Source organism: Aplidium turbinatum, chromosome 3 (genome assembly GCF_918807975.1).
Source record: "Aplidium turbinatum chromosome 3, kaAplTurb1.1, whole genome shotgun sequence".
Classification (NCBI taxonomy): domain Eukaryota; kingdom Metazoa; phylum Chordata; class Ascidiacea; order Aplousobranchia; family Polyclinidae; genus Aplidium; species Aplidium turbinatum.
This window is the reverse complement of record NC_137474.1, coordinates 39,987,475-40,007,846: the sequence shown is the minus strand read 5'-3', so window position 1 is coordinate 40,007,846 and position 20,372 is coordinate 39,987,475. Positions and strand designations below refer to the sequence as shown.

Below are 20,372 nucleotides of genomic sequence, written 5' to 3'. Positions count from 1 at the left end.
AATGCTTTGTAGTTTGTACGCTTAAATAACAAAATGAACTGTAAATGATCGTAATGCCTAGATGAAAGTTTTGTTTGCATTTTAAATTATTTACTGGTTATATATTATACTTGTTTTATGCTCTTATTCTCAGTTTGTTGCTGCTAATATCATGCCTGGGGTATGTACAACATTGGCAAACAGCAAAAAAAATTAAATTCATAAAAATTTGGTTTTTCCGTTTTGTCGAACCACCCACTTAATGAGACCAATTTGGCATGTTTGCAATGTGGTCTGATTAAGTAGGTTTGTCTGAGACATACTTTTATGATGACAAAACTATATTAAATTGTCTGACTTGTGTTTAAAATTGACAGTGCTAATTTTAGAGCAAAATGCATGTTGTAAAGTTGTAGACCAATGAACCAAAACTGTTTAGTTTAGCTCACTTAATGTTATTATAACAATAATAATGTGTTTTTGAAGTATTTTTTGTTTATATGGGACCACAGATACATTATATATTTGCACAGGTTACCGTATTGTGACAGGTATAAATACTTTTAAAGTTTTATCAGTAAGACTATCTTTCTGCATATATATAGAGTTGCATGAAATTGTAAACACAAGTCTTTATGCATACAGCAAAGTGTAACACATCGCCTCGGAAGTTCATATTCTCCTCACCGATGAATGGAATTGGTAGTATTTTATCAACGATGTGGAGTTTTATCACCTACTTCTTTCGAAAGAATGTAAGAAAGGTATTATATAAGAAGTTTCATTGTGTTTGTAAGGCAATGGCCAACGGGGTTTTGCAGGGTTTTAGCATTCAATCATGTTGCAACTTGGGATAAAGGCTGTACCGGTATACATACGCGCTGACTTCCGGGGGGCGGCGCTCCCCGTAAATTTATGGTTGAGGGGCAAGAAAAATAGTTATTACAAATGGTGTTTCAAAGATAAAACACTTTGCGAAAGAGATTTAGATCATTTAAACGGACTTAAAGATTACCGAAAGCGAAAAACAGCCTACGTTGCTCTTGCCTGCAAAACAGCAGCTGATCGCATGGCTTTTTCATATGGTATGGAAATTTCAAAGTAGATGGTAGAGTAACTTGCGCTGCTGGAATAGTCACGTAACTATTCAAGGCAATAATAAGTAATCCAGATAACCATAGGCATACGAAGCCGAGCAACGTTATCAAGTTTAACATACCGTAAACCGTGGTGGTTTTGGCCCAATTTTACAAATATTTTTTATGTTTTCTGTAATAATCTGATTTCCTAATGACTTAGGGTTTATTTTATATCATTACATTGTAGACAGAGCTCTTGTGTTATCATAACCCAAAAAGAATTCTCAAATTATTACAATTTGACGTGTTTTTCTTTTTAACAAAACATGGGCCAAAGTCACCCCGTGGTTGGGGTGACTTTGGCCCATGTCTGCTTTTGCCTTCCCATCCTACCCAAATTTCATTTTGAACAATGTAACAAAGTCAGGAGGGTGTCTTTGGCCCAAAAATGTGTTTAAAAAAAGGCAATATACAGCATGTCACAATATATCACATTGACAATTATGCATACAGATACATATATTTTTCTCATGGATTTTCAGATAGGGTGAATACGTTTTTTTAAAGTTATGAAATTATGAATGAATTACTATGTAGCTTAATCTGATTGTGATTTGATTAGCAGCATGTAGGCTATATACAATATTGGACACACTGATGCAATATTGTTGTTGAGTTCATCATACTTCGTTCAAGCTTATACATTGGTGGTAATGTTGTTCAAAATATAAAACACCATTTTTATACACTTGATTATACAATTTGGCATTTATCTGAGATATAAATTTTGTGGAAACAAAAAAAGTATATACATCCCATCACAACACCCCAATAACCCATTTTAAATGAAAAAAAATATTAGAAAATTATGTTTGCCATACTTTGGCAGAGAAGTTTGAGAATGTTTTTTCATCAAAAGTGTGACATCCTTTAACCTGCCTAACATACTACAGTATCATAAAAAGTTTCCTACATTTGTTGTATTCATAGTACTGATTCCTGAAATTGAAAATACAGATTGTTATCTTTCATTTGACACCAAAACTGAGTATAAAAATGAACATGTCAGAAAATTACACCATTTCGAATAATTTCATAAATTTTGGGCCAAAGTCACCCTCAAGGGCCAAAGCCACCCTGGTTTACGGTATTAAAGATTATTATATTTACAAAAAAACACAAAACTACGCAACAATTAAATATCGAACGTTTTCGACATCACACGATGTCCTCTTCAGGAATAACATATATATATACAATTTTTACTACATCTGAATAAAATACAATGGTTATTATAACTATAAACAGGAAAAAACACTAGTCAGAAGTACTGTGCAGTTTTTGTTTTTTCCTGTTTATAGTTATAATAACCATTGTATTTTATTCAGATGTAGTAAAAATTGTATATATATATATTATATATGTTATTCCTGAAGAGGACATCTGTGATGTCGAAAACATTCGATATTTAATTGCTGCGTAATTTTGTGTTTTTTTTTGTAAATATAATAATCTTTAATATGTTAAACTTGATAACGTTGCTCGGCTTTGTATGCCTATGGTTCAACAAGACAAACTCTCTACCGAAGCTGTAACCCAGATAAATTAGACGCGCTATTTTTAACGAGGTCTTCCCGTTGTGAGATCAATTATGATGCAACAGAAAGCATTGTTTTGTTCGCAATGTGTGAGAATTAGATCGAAAACCGATAAAAGAAAAGGTGTTTAATGGTCTTGGTTGCAGTTGCAGATATTGCCTGCATTAACGACGTCTCTTGCCGCTATTATCACCTAGCTAACCTGACATCATTGTTTTATGCGGCGCTAAGGTTTGACATCGACTTCAACAGTCATGGAATGTTACATAATAAGAACGATTATATTCTGCACGCAAAAATAAAAAATTAATCTCTTAAAATAGCTCTTTCTGCTGTTTTGTCTCATGAGCTTTGCATATTGCTCAACAAGGGCGTGAAGTTTAGAATTGATAAAATCATTAAATTTGAAAACTAAACTTGAATCAGTGCAAATAAACGTATTCAAAACTTTTATTTCGGCCGGCGCCATTTCACACTTTGTAATCTATGTCGGCAATGATTTTGCTACTGCAGCAAAACTGCGTTCCTTTTGAAAACTGCCGAGCTGGAGACAACAGCTTGTCTCGTGTATAAGTTGTTGGATGTTGAACCTGTCTTTTTGAGGTGAAAATCACTTGCAAACATCTCGACCTATACTCGAGTATACGATATACCGTATCCGATAAAACACTGTAAAGACTTTCCATAAAAAAACATAAGAGAAAACACTTCGCCGTTGCATGTATCTTCAAAGCGTTAAGTAATCAGCAAAACGAGCGAAATGAGGTTAATAAAACTAATAGCCGGTTTCCACTCTGCTTGAAATCATGATTTTTTGCGTTTTATTTCGATAACTTCACTGTCTTGATCGTTGTTATTCAACTGTTTTCCAACTGTTCCAATTATGAGCTAGCATTATCAACATTTTTACGACTAGGCGTACTGCATGCGTAAAACTAATCGTTTCAAGCAGCGGTTCAAATAAATTCTGTTTGCGACCTAGGTGTCAATATAAACAAGACACTAAGCTTAATCAAAGACTTTTTTAAGTGAGTAAAATAGCAAATACAAATACCTTTTCAGTAAAGGCAGGGTCTACAACAGCTGTGTCAGGAGTGTGATGTTGTTTTCGAGTAAATGCTGGGCTGTGACAAAAGAGGTACTGGGAAGAATCAAACAAAATGACAACACAACACAAAATGATACGGTGGATCTGCAACATCAGACCACAAGAGAACCAGTGCACCAGCTCAGACACACTACTCGCCAGGCTGGGCTTGCGAAAGATTGAAGAATGAAGATGTCCTCCGATTCAACCGTCTCCGGCTTTCAGCTCGTTTGGACATGTTGAAAGGAGCAGCGGATTGATAAATCAATGCTGAGATGTGCCAGTTGCTAGTGCAAAGAAGCCTGGACGTCCCAAGAAGACATGGAATGATACCATAAATGATGACAGGAAGCGTTGGTAGATGACCAACACTAGCCCCCTAGATCGTGATGAATGGAGACTGAGGATGTACCTTGCCAGACCTGTCCTACTCTGATTCTAGGAAATGAGACGTAAAACAGGAAGAAGAATAAGAATAAAATGCAATATTTTTGTAATTGCTATTCATTGATTTTTTTAAGTATATATAGATCGATAGCAGAAAGTCATTGCTTTTTTGGGCACTATCGAATAGTGAAATAGTCATTAGTCATTGCTTTTTGACTAACAACTTTCAACCCTGGCCATATAATATTTTACAGCAGTATATATGTATATGGGCATTCCTTGCAAATTTTTTTATGTGCATGACGCTAATGTTGTACTTGCATATTAATATCATGCATGCTAGGCTGTACCAAATTTTGGTGACTATCAGATTTCTTAGGAACTTTGCCAAAAGTTGTGGTTATACAACCGTATCAAAATGTAACAAACATTTTTTTGGTTTGTTATGGTCTTACGCCTCCTAAATCACGTTTCCATGACGACGCGGCTAAAATCGGAAAAAATGTCATAACTCCTTAACCACTAGAGCTAGATCAAAAATTTTTTTTTCAAAAGATGCAGAATACCCAAGTTCCTATATGTTGTCAATACATTATATATGTCTAACTGCTCAAGTTTTTGCGTAAAAGCCAAAAAATGTTTTTTTATATACTTTAGCTAACATTACAACAATAACACTTAACACATGTATCGGTATGGAACTTTACTGGTATGATATATTTTGTAATTTTCCATTTAGACGTCTGTCATAATAGCTTATTGTTGTATATTTGAATTTCAGGTGAGCTAAGTCATTGAGCATTGCATTAAAAGATTGTTAATAACAATATTTTAATTCAATTTGTTTACCAGTAATAATAATCTGTTATATTTAGCATAATTAACAAAATGTCCTGGTTTCAGGTGTGGTAATTACTGTATATATATAATTATATATCTGATATTATAAAATGGGTAGTTCTAATGTTAGTACCGGTATTAGGTTATGAAACAAACTATGGTTACTGGATGAATAATATGTACCCTTGAAGAATGATTCAGATCAAATAGTATTTTGTGGTGCAAGCCCTCCTTCAGTTCAAGATGTCTTCATGAATTTTAAAGGACAGCATGCTAAACTTCAAGATGAAACCAGGAGGCAGTCTAAAGTTATGGATGCTGCTAAGGAAACTGTTTTTGAAGTTCAAGATTGGTGGAAAAGAACAGGTATAGAACTAAAATTTGAAAAAGGATTACTCAAAATGGTGTTGACTTTACATAAAAGATATCAGGATTTGCAAAAGAACAAAAAAAATCTTCCAAGCAGCAAGTAGAAGCTAGAAATAAATTTTTGCAAGATTGCAACCAAATCTTTTGGGCTGTATCTGCAGAAATTGAATGGAAAACCAGCACTTCAACCAATCCTGTTTTAATTGAAAATTTCCAATGGTTGCAAGCATTGAAAGATCCCACAAAGCATGTTGTAATTGGATCCAAAGATATGAAGACAACTCAAAAATTAAAGAGAAAGGTAAATAATGAAAATACTTTGGAAAAAAGAAAAGAACATTCAATCAAAACCATTACTCGATTAGAAACTGACAGCGAAGAAAGTGAAATTGAAACATGCCAAGATGACGAAAACTTTAAACCTTCTTGCACATACCAAAAATACTCAAAGAGTAAATCTAATCAATCCGGAAGTATATATGTAACGTAGCTGACAAACACCACATCAGTCATAGAGCTTTAACTGAAATTGTGTTTGGTGATAAGGTGACGACACATGAAACATCAAGTGGTCAGGTTACTCTTTCAGTCATGACCTGTAAACGTCAAAGAGATGCTGCAAGATCTGTTGCTGGCTCAAAAATACAGCATAATATTGGGTAATCAATTTGCTCCTGATGCTTTGTTTATATATATATATTACAATGGGATGGGAAAATGCTTGAAGGTGCATCATGTAGACAAAAGTGTGGAGCATGTTGCTATTATCCTTCATTCACTTACAAATCCAGAAGATGACATACTGTTGTCCGCAACAGAATTGTACAACATGGCAAGCACTGCAAAAAATGAAGCCTTAATTATTCAAGATGAGCTGCAGAAGTATCCACAAAATGAGCTGCAGAAGTACAGCAGTCAACACTGGAGTGCAAAATGGTGAAGTGCTGGATTTCCATTCAAATTCTGCAGATACAGTCCAAAAGATTTGGTTGCAATCTTGCAAAATTTATTTCTAGCTTCTACTTGCTGCTTGGAAGATTTTTTTTTCGTTCTTTTGCAAATCCTGATATCTTTTATGTAAAGTCAATATCATTTTGAGTAATCCTTTTTCAGATTTTAGTTCTATACCTGTTCTTTTCCACCAATCTTGAACTTCAGAAACAGTTTCGTTAGCAGCATCCCTAACTTTAGACTGCCTCTTGGTTTCATCTTGAAGTTTAGCATGCTGTCCTTTAAAATTCATGAAGACATCTTGAACTGAAGGAGGGCTTGCACCACAAAATACTATTTGATCTGAATCATTCTTCAAGGGTACATATTATTCATCCAGTAACCATAGTGTTTCATAACCTAATACCGGTACTAACATTAGAACTACCCATTTTATAATATCAGATATATATATATACAGTAATTACCACATCTGAAACCAGGACATTTTGTTATGCTAAATATAACAGATTATTATTACCGGTAAACAAATTGAATTAAAATATTGTTATTAACAATCCTTTAATGCAATGCTCAATGACTTCCTCACCTGAAATTCAAATATACAACAATAAGCTATTATGACAGACGTTTAAATGGAAAATTACAAAATATATCATACCAGTAAAATTCCATACCGATACATGTGTTATTGTGTAATGTTAGCTAAAGTATATAAAAAACCATCTTTTGGCTTTTACACAAAAACTTGAGCAGTTAGACATATATAATGTATTGACAACATATAGGAACTTGGGTATTCTGCATCTTTTGGAAAAAAAATTTTTGATCTAGCACTAGTGGTTGAGGAGTTATGACATTTTTTCTGATTTTAGCCGCGTCGTCATGGAAACGAGATTTAGGAGGCGTAAGACCATAACAAAACAAAAAAATGTTTGTTACATTTTGATACGGTTGTATAACCGCAACTTTTGGCAAAGTTCCTAAGAAATCTGATAAAGTCACCAAAATTTGGTACAGCCTAATGCATGCATTCTCATTTCTCATTGATCACAGTGTTTCAGTTTAAAGTCAAGACCAGATGAAAGTGTGTGCAGCTGTTTTGCAACATGCTTTCAAGTTTTAGTTGACTGTGACTGATAGGTACCTGTGAACTAATTGAAAAAAAATTTCATGATGGCTTTTTGGCTGATGACTGTCGGAATGGCCCGTTTTAGTGAGTCTGATCCCTTAACGGGGGATTTTTTCAATTTTTTTTTTAAATTATCGGGTACTGTAGCCTACAGGGGCGCAACCAGGGGGGCTGTCTAGTCGGCATGACAGCCCCCTTTAAGATTTGCAACTTCAAGAAGAGGGACGACTAACTAGACTGAGACTTACGCACTACTTAACGTGTGTCAGTTCAAGCTACGTTCTATGCATACCAAACTTGTTTCACGCTCAAGTCGCATAAACCGCAATACAAAATATTAACAGACCGTCATTTATTCACGCAAACTTGTGTCATAGAATTTTCTTCTTGAATTTGTATCGATCGCTTTAAATGAATGATTTCGTCTGGGTACAGATAACGCAAGCTTTAAAGCAGCCGGCGGCCATCGCCGCTAAGTAGTGTTTGAATGACCGCCGGTGCTACCTCCTCAGTCGGCCAAGTTTGGCCGCCGGTTTCTTCTAGCCAATTATTTAATTTCGCATTAGAATGATCGTGGATTAAATGCCGAAAATATGTAGTATCAAAGAGTGACGCAGAATTAGGTCAGCGCGTCATAATCATCACTGTTGTATTGCGCGGGAACATTTGCTATTGTATATAAATGGAATATATCCAGCTGCGATCACCAGCGCTGTAAGTCTTGTTTGCAATTCCCGATGTTTATTTTAACAAAGTGTTAATTTTACATGGGCTGGCAATATTGTCGTTTTTATATCGATTCAATGTTGTCAGACATTGAATCGTTGTTAAAAAGGAGAACTAGGGTAGTTGAAATCGGAGAGGAAAACACGTGTCTTCAGAGTTGAGAAATGTTCCCGCTGTGGGTTAGTGACTTCACACCCTCAATGGTGACATCATAACTGGGTACTTTTTTTCGGTCATTTATCGGTCATTGATGATTTTTTAGTAAAATGTCCGAAAAAATATATAGTCAATTCGGTGCAATAAAAGATGTCTGCGGCCGGGTATTGCAAGGTTGAGTTTTGCTGATGAACGTTGAAGAACCGTTTGTCTGTTCTAACTTTTTTCAAATAAAACACGACAACGTTTTTCAGCGAAACTTAGTGTTGTAGCAAGTCAGGAAGTGCAAATTTTGGTTTGTATCAGCTACTTGAAAGGAAATATTTTCATCAGAAAAAATGACCGAATTTTTTCAAGTCATTTCGGACAAATGACGGAAAAGTCTCAGCGAAAAAAACAACAACATCATAACGGAATAAATGGTCAGGTTTTATGAAAGGCGGTATGCAGTTGAAACAATCTACTGAGCTGCAAGAAGTTGCAACAATTTAGTGTTGTTAGATGGTCCCGCAATAGCATGTGACAACCCCGATAAAACAGTTATTGTGTGGTACAACGATTCTATTGCAGGACGCCGCCTAGATTGGTAGGCCGCGATGGCCGCCCGAAAAAAACACGAGTTTTAAGGCCTGATAAGGCAATCGAGGCCAGGCTAGAATAGCTAACCCTTTGTCTTGATTGGGATTACGAGAATGAAGGTGGAGAAACTAAAAGGATTTCTTTTCCTTTCTTTGAATTTGGTTTCTCAAATTTTTTATTAAATTGGATTACTTAGGATGCAACCTTACTAACCCACAAAACGAAACTGCAGCTGGCTTTAGGCTAGTCTGATTCATAATCTTCGTATGGTCGCAACTTCACACATTCTTAAACCAATTTTATAATTTTGGTATCAAAAAGACGGCAATTAAATTTTCTTTACAATCTTGTCAAATTTGACATGTATCCAGGCCCTAAGTTTGTGTGGATTACTTTTTAAAATGTGGGCCTGGAGAGCAAACAATTTGCTGCCTACTTTCGAAAGCGCGGGAAACTGTTTTTGAGAGTGAGTAGCTAAGCGCATACAGAGCGAAAAAAGTCGCTTCGCACGTCACAGAATTGGATCATTGCGCAGTCAATTTACATTAGGCTAATATTTTAACAACCTAACTGTGATATATCCGCTTCTACAAATAATTGTTAGTTTTCTCTCTTGTTGCCGACCCCTTTGATTTTTTCTAGTTGCGCCGCTGGTAGCCTAATTAGCATTGCTGTTTTAGGGTTAGGGGTTTGGGGTTAGGGTTAGAGGTTAGGAACTCACCGAATCGGACTCACCGAATAGTAGCAGACCCGACGACTGTAGGCTTAGTTTTAACGGAATGGCCCATTTCGGCGAGTCCAATTCGGTTAGTCCGATTCAGCGAGTGCCCTATTTGGCGAGAGCCTTTTTCGGCAAATTCCCTATTGGCGATTTTTTGAATTTTTTTTTAAATATCAGGTACCGTAGCCTAATTATCATTGCCGTTTTAGGGGTTGGGGTTAGAGGTTAGGGTTGAGGTTTAGAGTTGGGGGTTAGAGGTTGGAGTAAGTGTTAGGGGTTGGGGTTAGGGTCTTATTTCAACGTTTAGCAACGTTAAAACGATGTAAAGCGGCAAAGATAATTAGTCTACGGTACCCTATAATTTAAAAAAAAAATTCAAAAAATTGCCAAATAAGGAACTCGCCGAATAGAGCACTTGGCGAATCGGACTAGCCGAATTGGACTTGCCGAATCGGACTAGCCGAATTGGACTCGCCGAATAGTAGCAGACCCTAGTTTTAAACCAGTGGTTCTCAACCTTTTAGTTTTGGCGGACACCTTTTGGTACCTTAGGAGCGGTCGCGGACCCTTACAAAATTTTTATCTGAAATTTTGGCATATTGCTTCTCCTTTAATGGAATCAAATGTTTCATAAGTTTCGAAACGACACACTTTGAAGAATTTGCTGAACTCGCGAAGCACTTATGACGATTGATGACATTGACGAAATTATGTTATGAGCTTTATGTTGGCCTGCTGCATCAAAAATCAGTAATCTATATGTTGGTTTGATGTTTTTCTATAAATTTTATCAAAAATCAATAGAATTTTTGCGACCGTTACAAAGAATTTCTCTCTTTTTTCATTTTTAATCAATTTTAATTCGTTCTAATCTTTGTCATTGCAAAACTGTGAGTGGTGATAGACTGCTGACAAACGTTTGCATTTCTACTGCAATTTAAGCATTGATCAATAGACTGCTGTCTCAAAAGAATGTTGAACATTCATTTATTTTTTTAGTTAGGAAACCAAACCTTTGTGCAATGTCCTTTGAAAGTTCAAAGGACATCACAATAGTTTGTTTGGAAGTACAGTTTGAAAATCATGGTAATACACAAATAAAGTAGCACACAACCAACCAATTTTTAAATTTTGTAATTTATCAATCATGCTGCAAACTCGGAAACTTTCACGGACCCCCTGAAATCGCTTTGCGGACCCTTTGGGGTCCACAGACCCCCGGTTAAGAACCACTCTTTTAAACCAACAGCTATGTTTTTAAGGTTCACTGGGTAGTGAAGTGCTGATAAAAATCATTTTTCATTGAGCACTTGAAACCTTTAGAACTAGGCTAATTCAAAACAAACACCAAGAGATATTTCAGAGTAATCTCTAAGCACCAAGAAATGTTATGTGGAAACAGAGTTTTTCTTGGTTTTAAAATATTTTGTTTTTACTATTGTTAGCATCAGCAAGTAGTAAATCTTCACAATGTAGATTTTAACGACCTGTTTTAGCTTGATGCTGCGAGTTTGCTGTGGTAATAGCGGATTGCAATTGCAGATTGCATTGCAATCCGCTATTACCACAGCAAACTTTCTGCATCTGGCTAAAACAGGTCGTTAATATCTACATTGTGAAGTAAGCAACAATCATGCTGCTAAAGGCGAAACTCAAATGTATTTTTGGCTCTTGTTGCATTGACAACATTAATTTATGACAAGTCTGCTACAATTTTACTCTGATTAGATTTGTATGAATTCATCATTGCAAGAATTTGTTTGCAGTTATTTTGCCGAAGAAAAATCATTTCAAACAGCCTTATGTTTACCTGTCAGTTTGCTTTAAATGCATTCAAAACATTTCTATACATTTACCACTTTATGAAAACTCCCAAAAATGTGGCAAAATTTTTTGTTCAAAATTTTTTCAAAATTTTTTAAAAAATTTCAAAATTCCTTGGTATTTTAGTGACAGCTACATTTCAAGTACATAAATAAGGTGTGGCATTTGGCGAATTGTTTGATAGAATATGCAGCACATTCACTCGGTACTTCACCACGGGTATGCTTGGACATCTGTTAGCTCAATCGCAATGACGTTAAATCTAATATGGTTGCTTATGATAACAACATTTTTATTGATAGAACAATGCAAGTTTTGATAGAATAGATTCCTTGTCATTTACGGTACAAAAATAAAATCTAAGTAGAAACTACCTAAAGATTAGAAACCTTCACCAATCGTTTTATTATAAAGAAGTGAAAATTATACATTTCAATTGAAAGTTTTATTTATATTCACATAAAAATCAAAATACAAAACTTTTTTTGTAATGTGAATGAATGCTTCAGTCACTACTATTGTGTTATTTTTTCTACCGGTAGTAATTTTTTTACTGTGAATTTTATAAACAAGTTTTATTGGCAATGCCCCGACAGCTGCAACCAGCTTTGCTTATGCACAAGTTATTTTTTTTATGCAAAATTACACTTGTAGAAATAGTGCAAAATGTTGCCAGCTGTCACAAGCAGTCATGTTTATTTTTGGGTTTATAGCCCACCACCACTACAAAATTAAATGGTTTGTCTAAAAAAAATGTACACAAGTTAAACTGCCTCCAATTAATTACCACGCAATTTTTTTTTAGCTTGTTGGCCACCAGACCATACGATACGAAATTATGCCTATTACTCCAATTTCAAGACTACGACTAAGTAAGTTGTGTTCAGTATATGGTGAAATTATCAAGCCAATGATTCTAATTATAAAAAAGTCCTCAGTGTGAACTGGCTTGAGCTACCCACTTTAACTTTAAGCTCTTGAAAGCTTGTTAATTGTAATATCTGTATTGTTCACTTTGTTCAGTTCACTTTATTTGTACTAGCATCCTAGATTCCTAGACCTGTGTGACCTATCCTTGTTTTTTGTTGTAACTTTTGATTTATATTTTAACTGCCACACTAATCTTGCAGATCTTGTACAATACTATTGTTAAGAATAGCATAAGTCCAGTCAATAATGACAGCGTGATTTTAAAATGTCTTTTGAAGTTACCCTAATGTAAAAATCTTTTTACATCAACATCGTCCAAACTAGGTTTTATCCCCACTAGTGGGGCTGGGGGTGGTTGATTCTTTTCTTGCAGCAATTGTCTCTACCCAATCAACTATGGTTATTGGAAATGTTGGTCAACACATTCATGGTTAGACCTGCGGCAGTGGTTCAAAGCCTTTACAAGTTTGCGAAACTACCAGGATTAACTTTCAGAGGCTTTCATGGTCCAATGATGAAGATTCCAATCCAACCAACCATTTATATATTTGTGTATAATTTTCAGTCAAATTTATTTTGAAATTGGTAGTTTGGTTCAGGTATTAAATGTGCTAGCACTGCACTATGACTTTCATGCGTTGTTTGCAAGTACTTGCATTAATTTACAATGTTATGAGCCATGAAACCAGCATCTGATTGTATAAACATATGACTTAATAGTGTTCAAACATTTGTTATTTGTTTTTCCAATCATGTCAGCTATGAAGCACTTAGCAGTTCGTAGATACCACAATGAGAGTTTCGCACAATAATACAACTGTTCATATGTAACAAGTATGTTTGTTTATTTTTGACTGCCAAGCATCGATTTCATTAACATCACAATTATTTAGATTGTTTTGTAAGTAATTTGTATTAACTGTTTATTAGATTTGCTCTACCTATTCGTTTCACGAGCATATTTGTTTGGTGATTCTAACAAAATCCTTTTACATTAGTTAAAGATGCAATTCCTATCTACTACCACAGCAAAATTGATCATTGTGCAGTGCACTGTACCATTAGTATTGAAGTTAAGAACTTAAATTGTTCTGCAATACCAGCATCTGGAATTAAAGTTGTAAATGCAAATTAAGGGTGATCTTAGGAAGGGGAGCAAGTCTTTTAGGCGCAGACAGTTAGGCGCCGGTCAAATAGGCGCGCACACTGTGGCGTCTGGATATTTAGGTGCGGAGCACTGCGGCGGCCGTTCATTTAGGTACTATTCAGTATTCCTAATAAAGTCTGCAGATTGTATCAGCTTGGCAGGTAGGGCAATGCTTTTCACACTAAATGTTATATTGAACAGAAAAATATGTTGTTTTGTTAATGCGTGTGCATTTATTTGTTGTTAGTCATGGCTTCAGTTAGTGAAGCTGCTTTATCCGGCAGGTCTGCTACTATTCGGTGAGTCCGATTCGGTGAGTTCCTAACCTATAGCCCCTAACCCTAAAACGGCAATGATAATTAGGCTCGGTACCCGATAATTTAAAAAAAAAATTCAAAAAATCACTGAATAGGGATCGGACTCACTGAATCGGACTCACCGAAACGGGCCATTCCGTTATCCGGCAATACTTTTCACACAAAATGTTGTATTGAAAAGAAAAATATGTCATGGCTTCCGTGAGTGAAGCTGCTTAAACCGGCAATGCGTTTCACACAAAATGTTATATGTATTGAACAGAAAAATATATATATTGTTTTTTTTAATACGCGTGTTCGGCATGTATTTGTTGTTAGTCCAGGTTTGCGTAGGCGAAAGCTTTGTCAATAAATTAATTATTTAAGTTTTCAAACATGACTGAGTTCACTTTTAGTTAAGTTAAATAATAACTACACTAAACATCAGTAAAAAATATATATACCGTAGCCTGTATTCAAGCGAGTGGTAGGCTTGAATGAAGAATAATTTAGTTTTCCGTCAAAACCCTGACTAGGTTTTGCCAAAGCTGAACTGATACAATTTGCAGACTTTACTAGGAATAGCACCTAAATGAATGAGCGCCACAGTGCTCCGCACCTAAATATCCTGACGCCACAGTGTGCGCGCCTATTTGACCGGCGCCTAACTGTCTGCGCCTAAAAGACGTGGACCCTTAGGAAGTGATTGTCTTTCCATAAAAGAATTTATTGGCTGTTTAAGAATGGCATCATAAGTTTTTATTTTTTGTGAATAACAGAAGAAAACACGTTGTATATTATGTAGTTTTTAAACTGTATCATAATTTAAAAAGTATGCACAGCACAATAAAAATTACCCAGCTGTTAATGTTTATATGAAGATTTCATTTTATCAAAGTGTTGTGGGTTGCATGTAGATTATGAAGGAGGTAAACAAATCAGTTGTTATTGAACTCTTTTCCAGATCAATTAAAAAAGAAGGTGCTAGTTCTCGACCTGGATGAAACGTTAATACACTCCCGGCATGATAGTGGAGGCTTGCTTCGACAGACAGTGAAGCCTGACACACCTCCAGATTTTGTGTTAAAGGTGATTATATTCTTCTTTCTACAGTCGTATCCAAAGCTAAAGAAATGTGAAGATTAGATTTAGAAGAGGTTTGTTTGGAGACAATCTAACGTTATATTTTCGTAGTGGATCTGCATGATTGTGTGTGATTAAACGTTGAGGCCCCAGAAGCCTTTTTTAAAACTTTTTCTGTAATATTATTTTTCCACACGTGCATTCAACTTAAAATCGCTGGTGCCAGCCTAGTCACTCTAATTGACAGGCAGAAGCTTTCACTTCTAATGGAAGTGTTTTCAGCAATTACTTTGCCCATCCGGCTTCGGTAATAGGTGCCTTTGAGGTATGTTGCTTCATTGTATAATATCGTATAAGACTATATGTGTTTGAATTAGGAAGGTGTGTGAAATTGAATTGTATGCCAAGAATTTTTTTTGGACTGAAATGCTTAATGGTGCTGTGAAAAACAGTCAGTTAGATTAAAATTTCTACCGCTTTGTAGAGTTTTGTGAGTTTCAGACAATGAAAACAACGCAACGTTCATCTGGCTGATTTCAGTCTCCAGGTCACATGATTATTTGACATTTTCCAATCCCCACACAGTACATTACCAGTTTTATCACTTTTACCCTTCTAGGTTGTCATCGATCGTCATCCAGTCAAGTTTTTTGTGCACAAGCGACCTCATGTTGATTTCTTTTTAAGCGTGGTAAGTGAAAGATTTTTGGCAATTTCAAATCTCGATTGAGGATATTTTCCCTCGGTTATTTTGAAACCTGATGCATTCTTTTGAGATAGAGAAAGCGGAACTATTACGTAACATTGTAAGCGACACTTTCAGTGTTTGTTGATGCTTCACCGATGACAAACGGGTCTTTACAAAGAGCATGAAGTTACGCATAATATTTTGTGTTATTAAAGAGTGTTTTCCAGTTTTTTGTTTTTTTTTACTACAGACATGGTGTGCCTAGTTTCAAACAACAAAGTCTTCTATCTAGGCCTACTGAAATGATAGTCAATTTAATTCGTTCTTTTGTAAGTATAGTATTGCCGCAGTGTTTTGGACATGAGTACTTCATCTTTAACTCGTTTCAGGTGAACCAATGGTATGAACTAGTAGTTTTTACCGCATCAATGGAGATATATGGCTCTGCCGTGTGTGATCGATTGGATAAAGGCAAAGGGACTTTGAAGCGCAGATACTACAGACAGGTATGTAAATGTGTTGGACCTAACACAGTGTTAAAATATGACCCATCGATTCTAGTGACTTTATCCTTCCACAATTTGCCTACTGTTAGTTTATCATAAGCAAAAGCTATAGAATGTTTAAGGTGATTCTTGTGCAGCATTGTAAAGTGGACACTGGAAGTTTTACCAAAGATCTTTCTTTTGTTCATAATGATCTCACAAGCATCATCATCCTTGATAATTCTCCTGGTGCCTACAAAGGATTTCCTGGTGAGTGGACACCGGGTATTGTTTATACTTGCTATACAAAACTTATTCGCCACTTTTCTAGCCAGTGCCTCTTTAGCAAAGAGAACTTACTCTAGAAACTATGAAATTCACCAACAGATGCATGACGCGACGTTTCATAACGCTGTAAATTGTAGAGAGTGTTTAAATGATAAGTTTCTGGGCAGCCGATTTGTAGCAAGAATTGACATTGAGACTATCCAATTTGGATAGCCTTATGGCTAGCGTGGAAGCTACACCGTTACGGTTAGCAAATCGCAACTGCTCGCTGTACTAGTGAGTGCTCAGCCTTGTGCTGATGGCCGGGAAGAACGCCCCTTCTTCACAGTGTTTAAATGTTTAGTCAAATGAATGAGCCTGTGTTTTCATAGTTTATCCACTGTATCGGGTTATATACCTGCACTGCTGCACATATTTCAAAGAAGTGTACTTTTTCACAGTCTAATAAACCTTTTCAAATTGGTCGTGGTTGTATGTTTGGATTTTCATCGCAGTGTTAATTTGCTCAGGAGCTTTTTTATCATCACAATTCGCGTGTGCATTTCTTCATCATTACGTAAAACTATCAATTTCAATGCATGGTAGACTGGTAGTTGAATACTTTAGAACTTTTTTGATCAGTAGTTTCATGTCCTGATGTGTTTGTACAGAGAACGCCGTCCCTATTAAGTCTTGGTTCGCCGACCCGTTCGACACCGCACTGTTGAATGTTCTGCCCATGCTGGATGCTTTAAGGTAAGCTAAGCTCTTTCAGAATTGTGCTGCAAATCAACGAATCTAAAGTCAAAATCAGTGGCGAGTATTGATCGGTCTGCACATGCGGCGACTGGTGAATTAATTATCATCATTAATCTCTGAATGAAACATCTAAAAGCCCTGTGTGAGGATTTAACACCATACTGTTTTACTGCTGTATTACCGACTTTGTTTATTTTAAATGTGCATACATGTTGTAACATATCCATGTTGGGTTATATAAAAATGTATGTACAGGGAAAAGACTACAGACATTAACATAGGTAACACAAGAGAACATCACTGAACTCATATGATCGATCGGCTGCATAGCCGAGTGGTGAGAGCGTTGGAACGGCAATCGAAAGGGCGCCGTTTCGACACCGCTCAAGAGCATGCGGGTGTGTCTTTGGCAGGACACTTAAAGGCATGCCTGAAGGTGGACATGAAGATTGGCTTCCTTGCCTTCCCGTCCACTTAATCTAAATCTTCAACCACCAGGTGTAAGTCTGGATACGACAAGCAAAACAATCGATCATATGTGTTTTCAATCGAATTCTTTTTCAACCTCTGTCCTGCTTAGATGGTAGGAGCCCGTTTGTTGGTGGGCAGCACGACCAAGAGATCGGCCTGGGGGGAAGGGGGGCAATCTGGTTGTTGAAATTTTGTACTAAACTCACGATTGGTTATGCTAATCAAATGAACGGTTGCGCTGTTTTGACATCGAATCCATCATAATCGCTGTTGTGATTTTACCAAACCAAGTACTTGTTGATGAATTGTTCCTTGCTTTATCTTGGGGCTTGAAATCCATTTCAAGACAAACTAGACAGCTTTGTGAGCCTTTAAGTCAGTACGTGGGAACTGTAAACCACCGGCCCAGACTCTTTGATGTTGGCAGTTTGATGTTAGCATTTAGCTCATTTGCCAAGCTGCTGGAAACAATGCGTAGCCCGAACTTCGCCGACCCACAGTCGTACAATGGAAGGATTTTTTTGACTTTTCGATCACAAACTTGTGTTATGATTTTATATCCTAGAGCATATTACATTTTTTTCAATTCTGTTTGTTTTTACAGATTCTGCAATGACGTAAGGAACGTGCTACATCGGAATAAAGTTCAGCATATGCAGTGGCAATGAACTCCAATCGCCGCCTCTGAACACTTTTCGTGCCGATGTACGGTGGCTTCAAGCCGCTTAGCCATTTTTCTACTCACAACGCTGTTTTATTCGAGCGCTGAGCTCTCCCGGTCAAGTTTGCCAAGAGATTTCCAACAAGGTTTCTTCGACCTAATCATAACGTGAGGCTGAGAGTCATGGCGCCTACAGTAGTGCAATAGCAGACTTACCAGCAACGCTGTTTTGACGCTTAACAGACGTCTAAGAACGTGTAATCAACGGCAAGGCAAGATGTGCCTACGGATATCTACTAGACCAATTCCTCCTGAGTTGTACGCGATTTAAGAAATACACTTTGGCCAAATTAAATCTGCAACCCTTTGCTGCTGTTTTAGCACACCGTCTATAAACCACAACGTATATCTCTCAGAGTAAACGTCACACGTCATTTGAATGTCATTCGACGTAGGGTTCATTCTAAGCTGATACAATCCAGAATGTTCTCCTTTCAAACCTTTGCACTCTACAGCACATAACAGACTTGGTGGTTTTCTTACGTATGTTGGCCATGAATATCCAGCAAATAAAATCCGTCCTTTTACATCGATTCAGCGTCTGCTGACGTTGAATTAATGTAAAAAAACGATGGATTTGCTGTCTGATATGTGACAATAATGATCGCGAGTTAAAAGGTAGACCCTGCATGCAATGGAGAAAATTAAAGCTCGACTTTAGATTTTTAGCTGAAGCAATTTTAGGCACAACTGAAGCGTTCAACCTGAGTAAGCGTGTGTACGATGGTTGCTTCTGCAAAGAACCAAAGTTACGCTTATCTTTTCTTACCAAGTGATATTGCTGTTGTTGGACATGCTCTGAAAGTGCATCTACGGGTAAATAGTACGCTACCTATTTAGATGGGCGTTGCAAATCTGAGAAAAAACGTTTTCAAATGATGGCTCCTGTTTGATCACTTTAGTTACCACAATCATTATTACAATTTTGGTAGAGAGGTGATTTTTTTAACCATAGACATATAAAACCTAACAACCAGACGGCATTGAACATAATAACATGAAAATAAACTAAAAATTGCAAACGTTTTCGGCCAAACTCATGTTAGCCCTTTTCAAGTAACCAACTGACTGATGTTCTTCATAAATTGAAAGTACAGATCTGATCTACGTACACAAATAGCGAAAAAAGAAACGCATAAAAATGAAATGGCAAGGCATAGGAGAGGCAAAATCACATGACGCTTAATTGCCAAGGAAAAAAACACAAGGCAATTAAGCGTCATGTGATTTTGCCTCTCCTCTGCCTTGCCGTTTCATTATTATACGTTTAATTTTTCGATATTTGTGTATGTAGATCAGATCAGTAATTTTAATTTATGAAGAACATCAGTCAGTCGGTTACTTGAAAAGGGCTAATATGAGTATGGCCGAAAATGTTTGTAATTGTTAGTCTATTTTCCTGTTATTATGTTAAATGCCGTCTGGTTGTTAGGTTTATTGTCTACAATCATTATTATCAGCAAGCAAGGGCCATCTATGCACACCATTAACTATTTCTTCCCAAACCATGAACCGAAAGGTTGTAAGGCCGAATGGTCTGAAATTCAATTAATGATGTTTTTCTGGTCTTATACGGCCGACCGTGTTTAGATCGCCTTTCTAGGCTTTTGAAATCCGCTAACTAGCCTACTTTCTCAGTGGAGGTTCTGTGAAAGTGCTGATCACACTTTTAATTATCACTGCGTCACTTTCCCCTGCTTGCAAGTTGCTTTTTTACTTTTTCATCATGATTTCATAATGACTTGCATTGGTTCATATTTTCTTTTACCATCTTGCGCATGCGCATAAAAAGAGGGTCAGAGATTTGTGTGAGGGCTTCACTCAGTGCGGTCCGATTTGCATCTACCAAATGCATTTTAGGAGCAAATTCTCTTTCAAAAACCGCCTTGGAAACTATGAATGTTAACTAATGATGTTCTTTCAAAGATTCATCTCTCTCCAGACAGCAAAATCCGTCATTTTTACATTGATTCAACGTCTGCAGACGTTCAATCAATGTAAAAAATGATAGATTTTACTCTCTGGGTTGCATGAATGCCCCAACCATTGTAATTTGTTGTGCTTCTTATTACGTCATGCTTGGATGACTAAATGTTT

At 36.5% G+C, this 20,372-nt stretch overlaps 1 protein-coding gene across 1 annotated transcript; it reads left to right on the top strand.

Annotated features, from left to right (window-relative positions):
* Positions 1–699: 699 nt before the first annotated feature.
* Positions 700–19,331, top strand: LOC145767025 (CTD nuclear envelope phosphatase 1A-like). The gene is made up of 8 exons (XM_082578753.1): positions 700–734; positions 12,234–12,300; positions 14,766–14,890; positions 15,504–15,575; positions 15,962–16,078; positions 16,216–16,327; positions 16,996–17,080; positions 18,159–19,331. Exons 2-8 carry the CDS (start codon positions 12,267–12,269, stop codon positions 18,220–18,222), a joined length of 609 nt encoding a protein of 202 aa, XP_082434879.1. The 5' UTR covers positions 700–734; positions 12,234–12,266; the 3' UTR covers positions 18,223–19,331.
* Positions 19,332–20,372: the final 1,041 nt, after the last annotated feature.

Coding starts and splice junctions, on each gene's coding strand:
- LOC145767025 (XM_082578753.1), top strand. CDS start 12,267: ATGCCTATTACTCCAATTTCAAGACTACGACTAA. Junction 16,328..16,995: donor TGCCTACAAAGGATTTCCTG/GTGAGTGGACAC, acceptor GTGTTTGTACAG/AGAACGCCGTCCCTATTAAG. Junction 17,081..18,158: donor CCCATGCTGGATGCTTTAAG/GTAAGCTAAGCT, acceptor TTGTTTTTACAG/ATTCTGCAATGACGTAAGGA.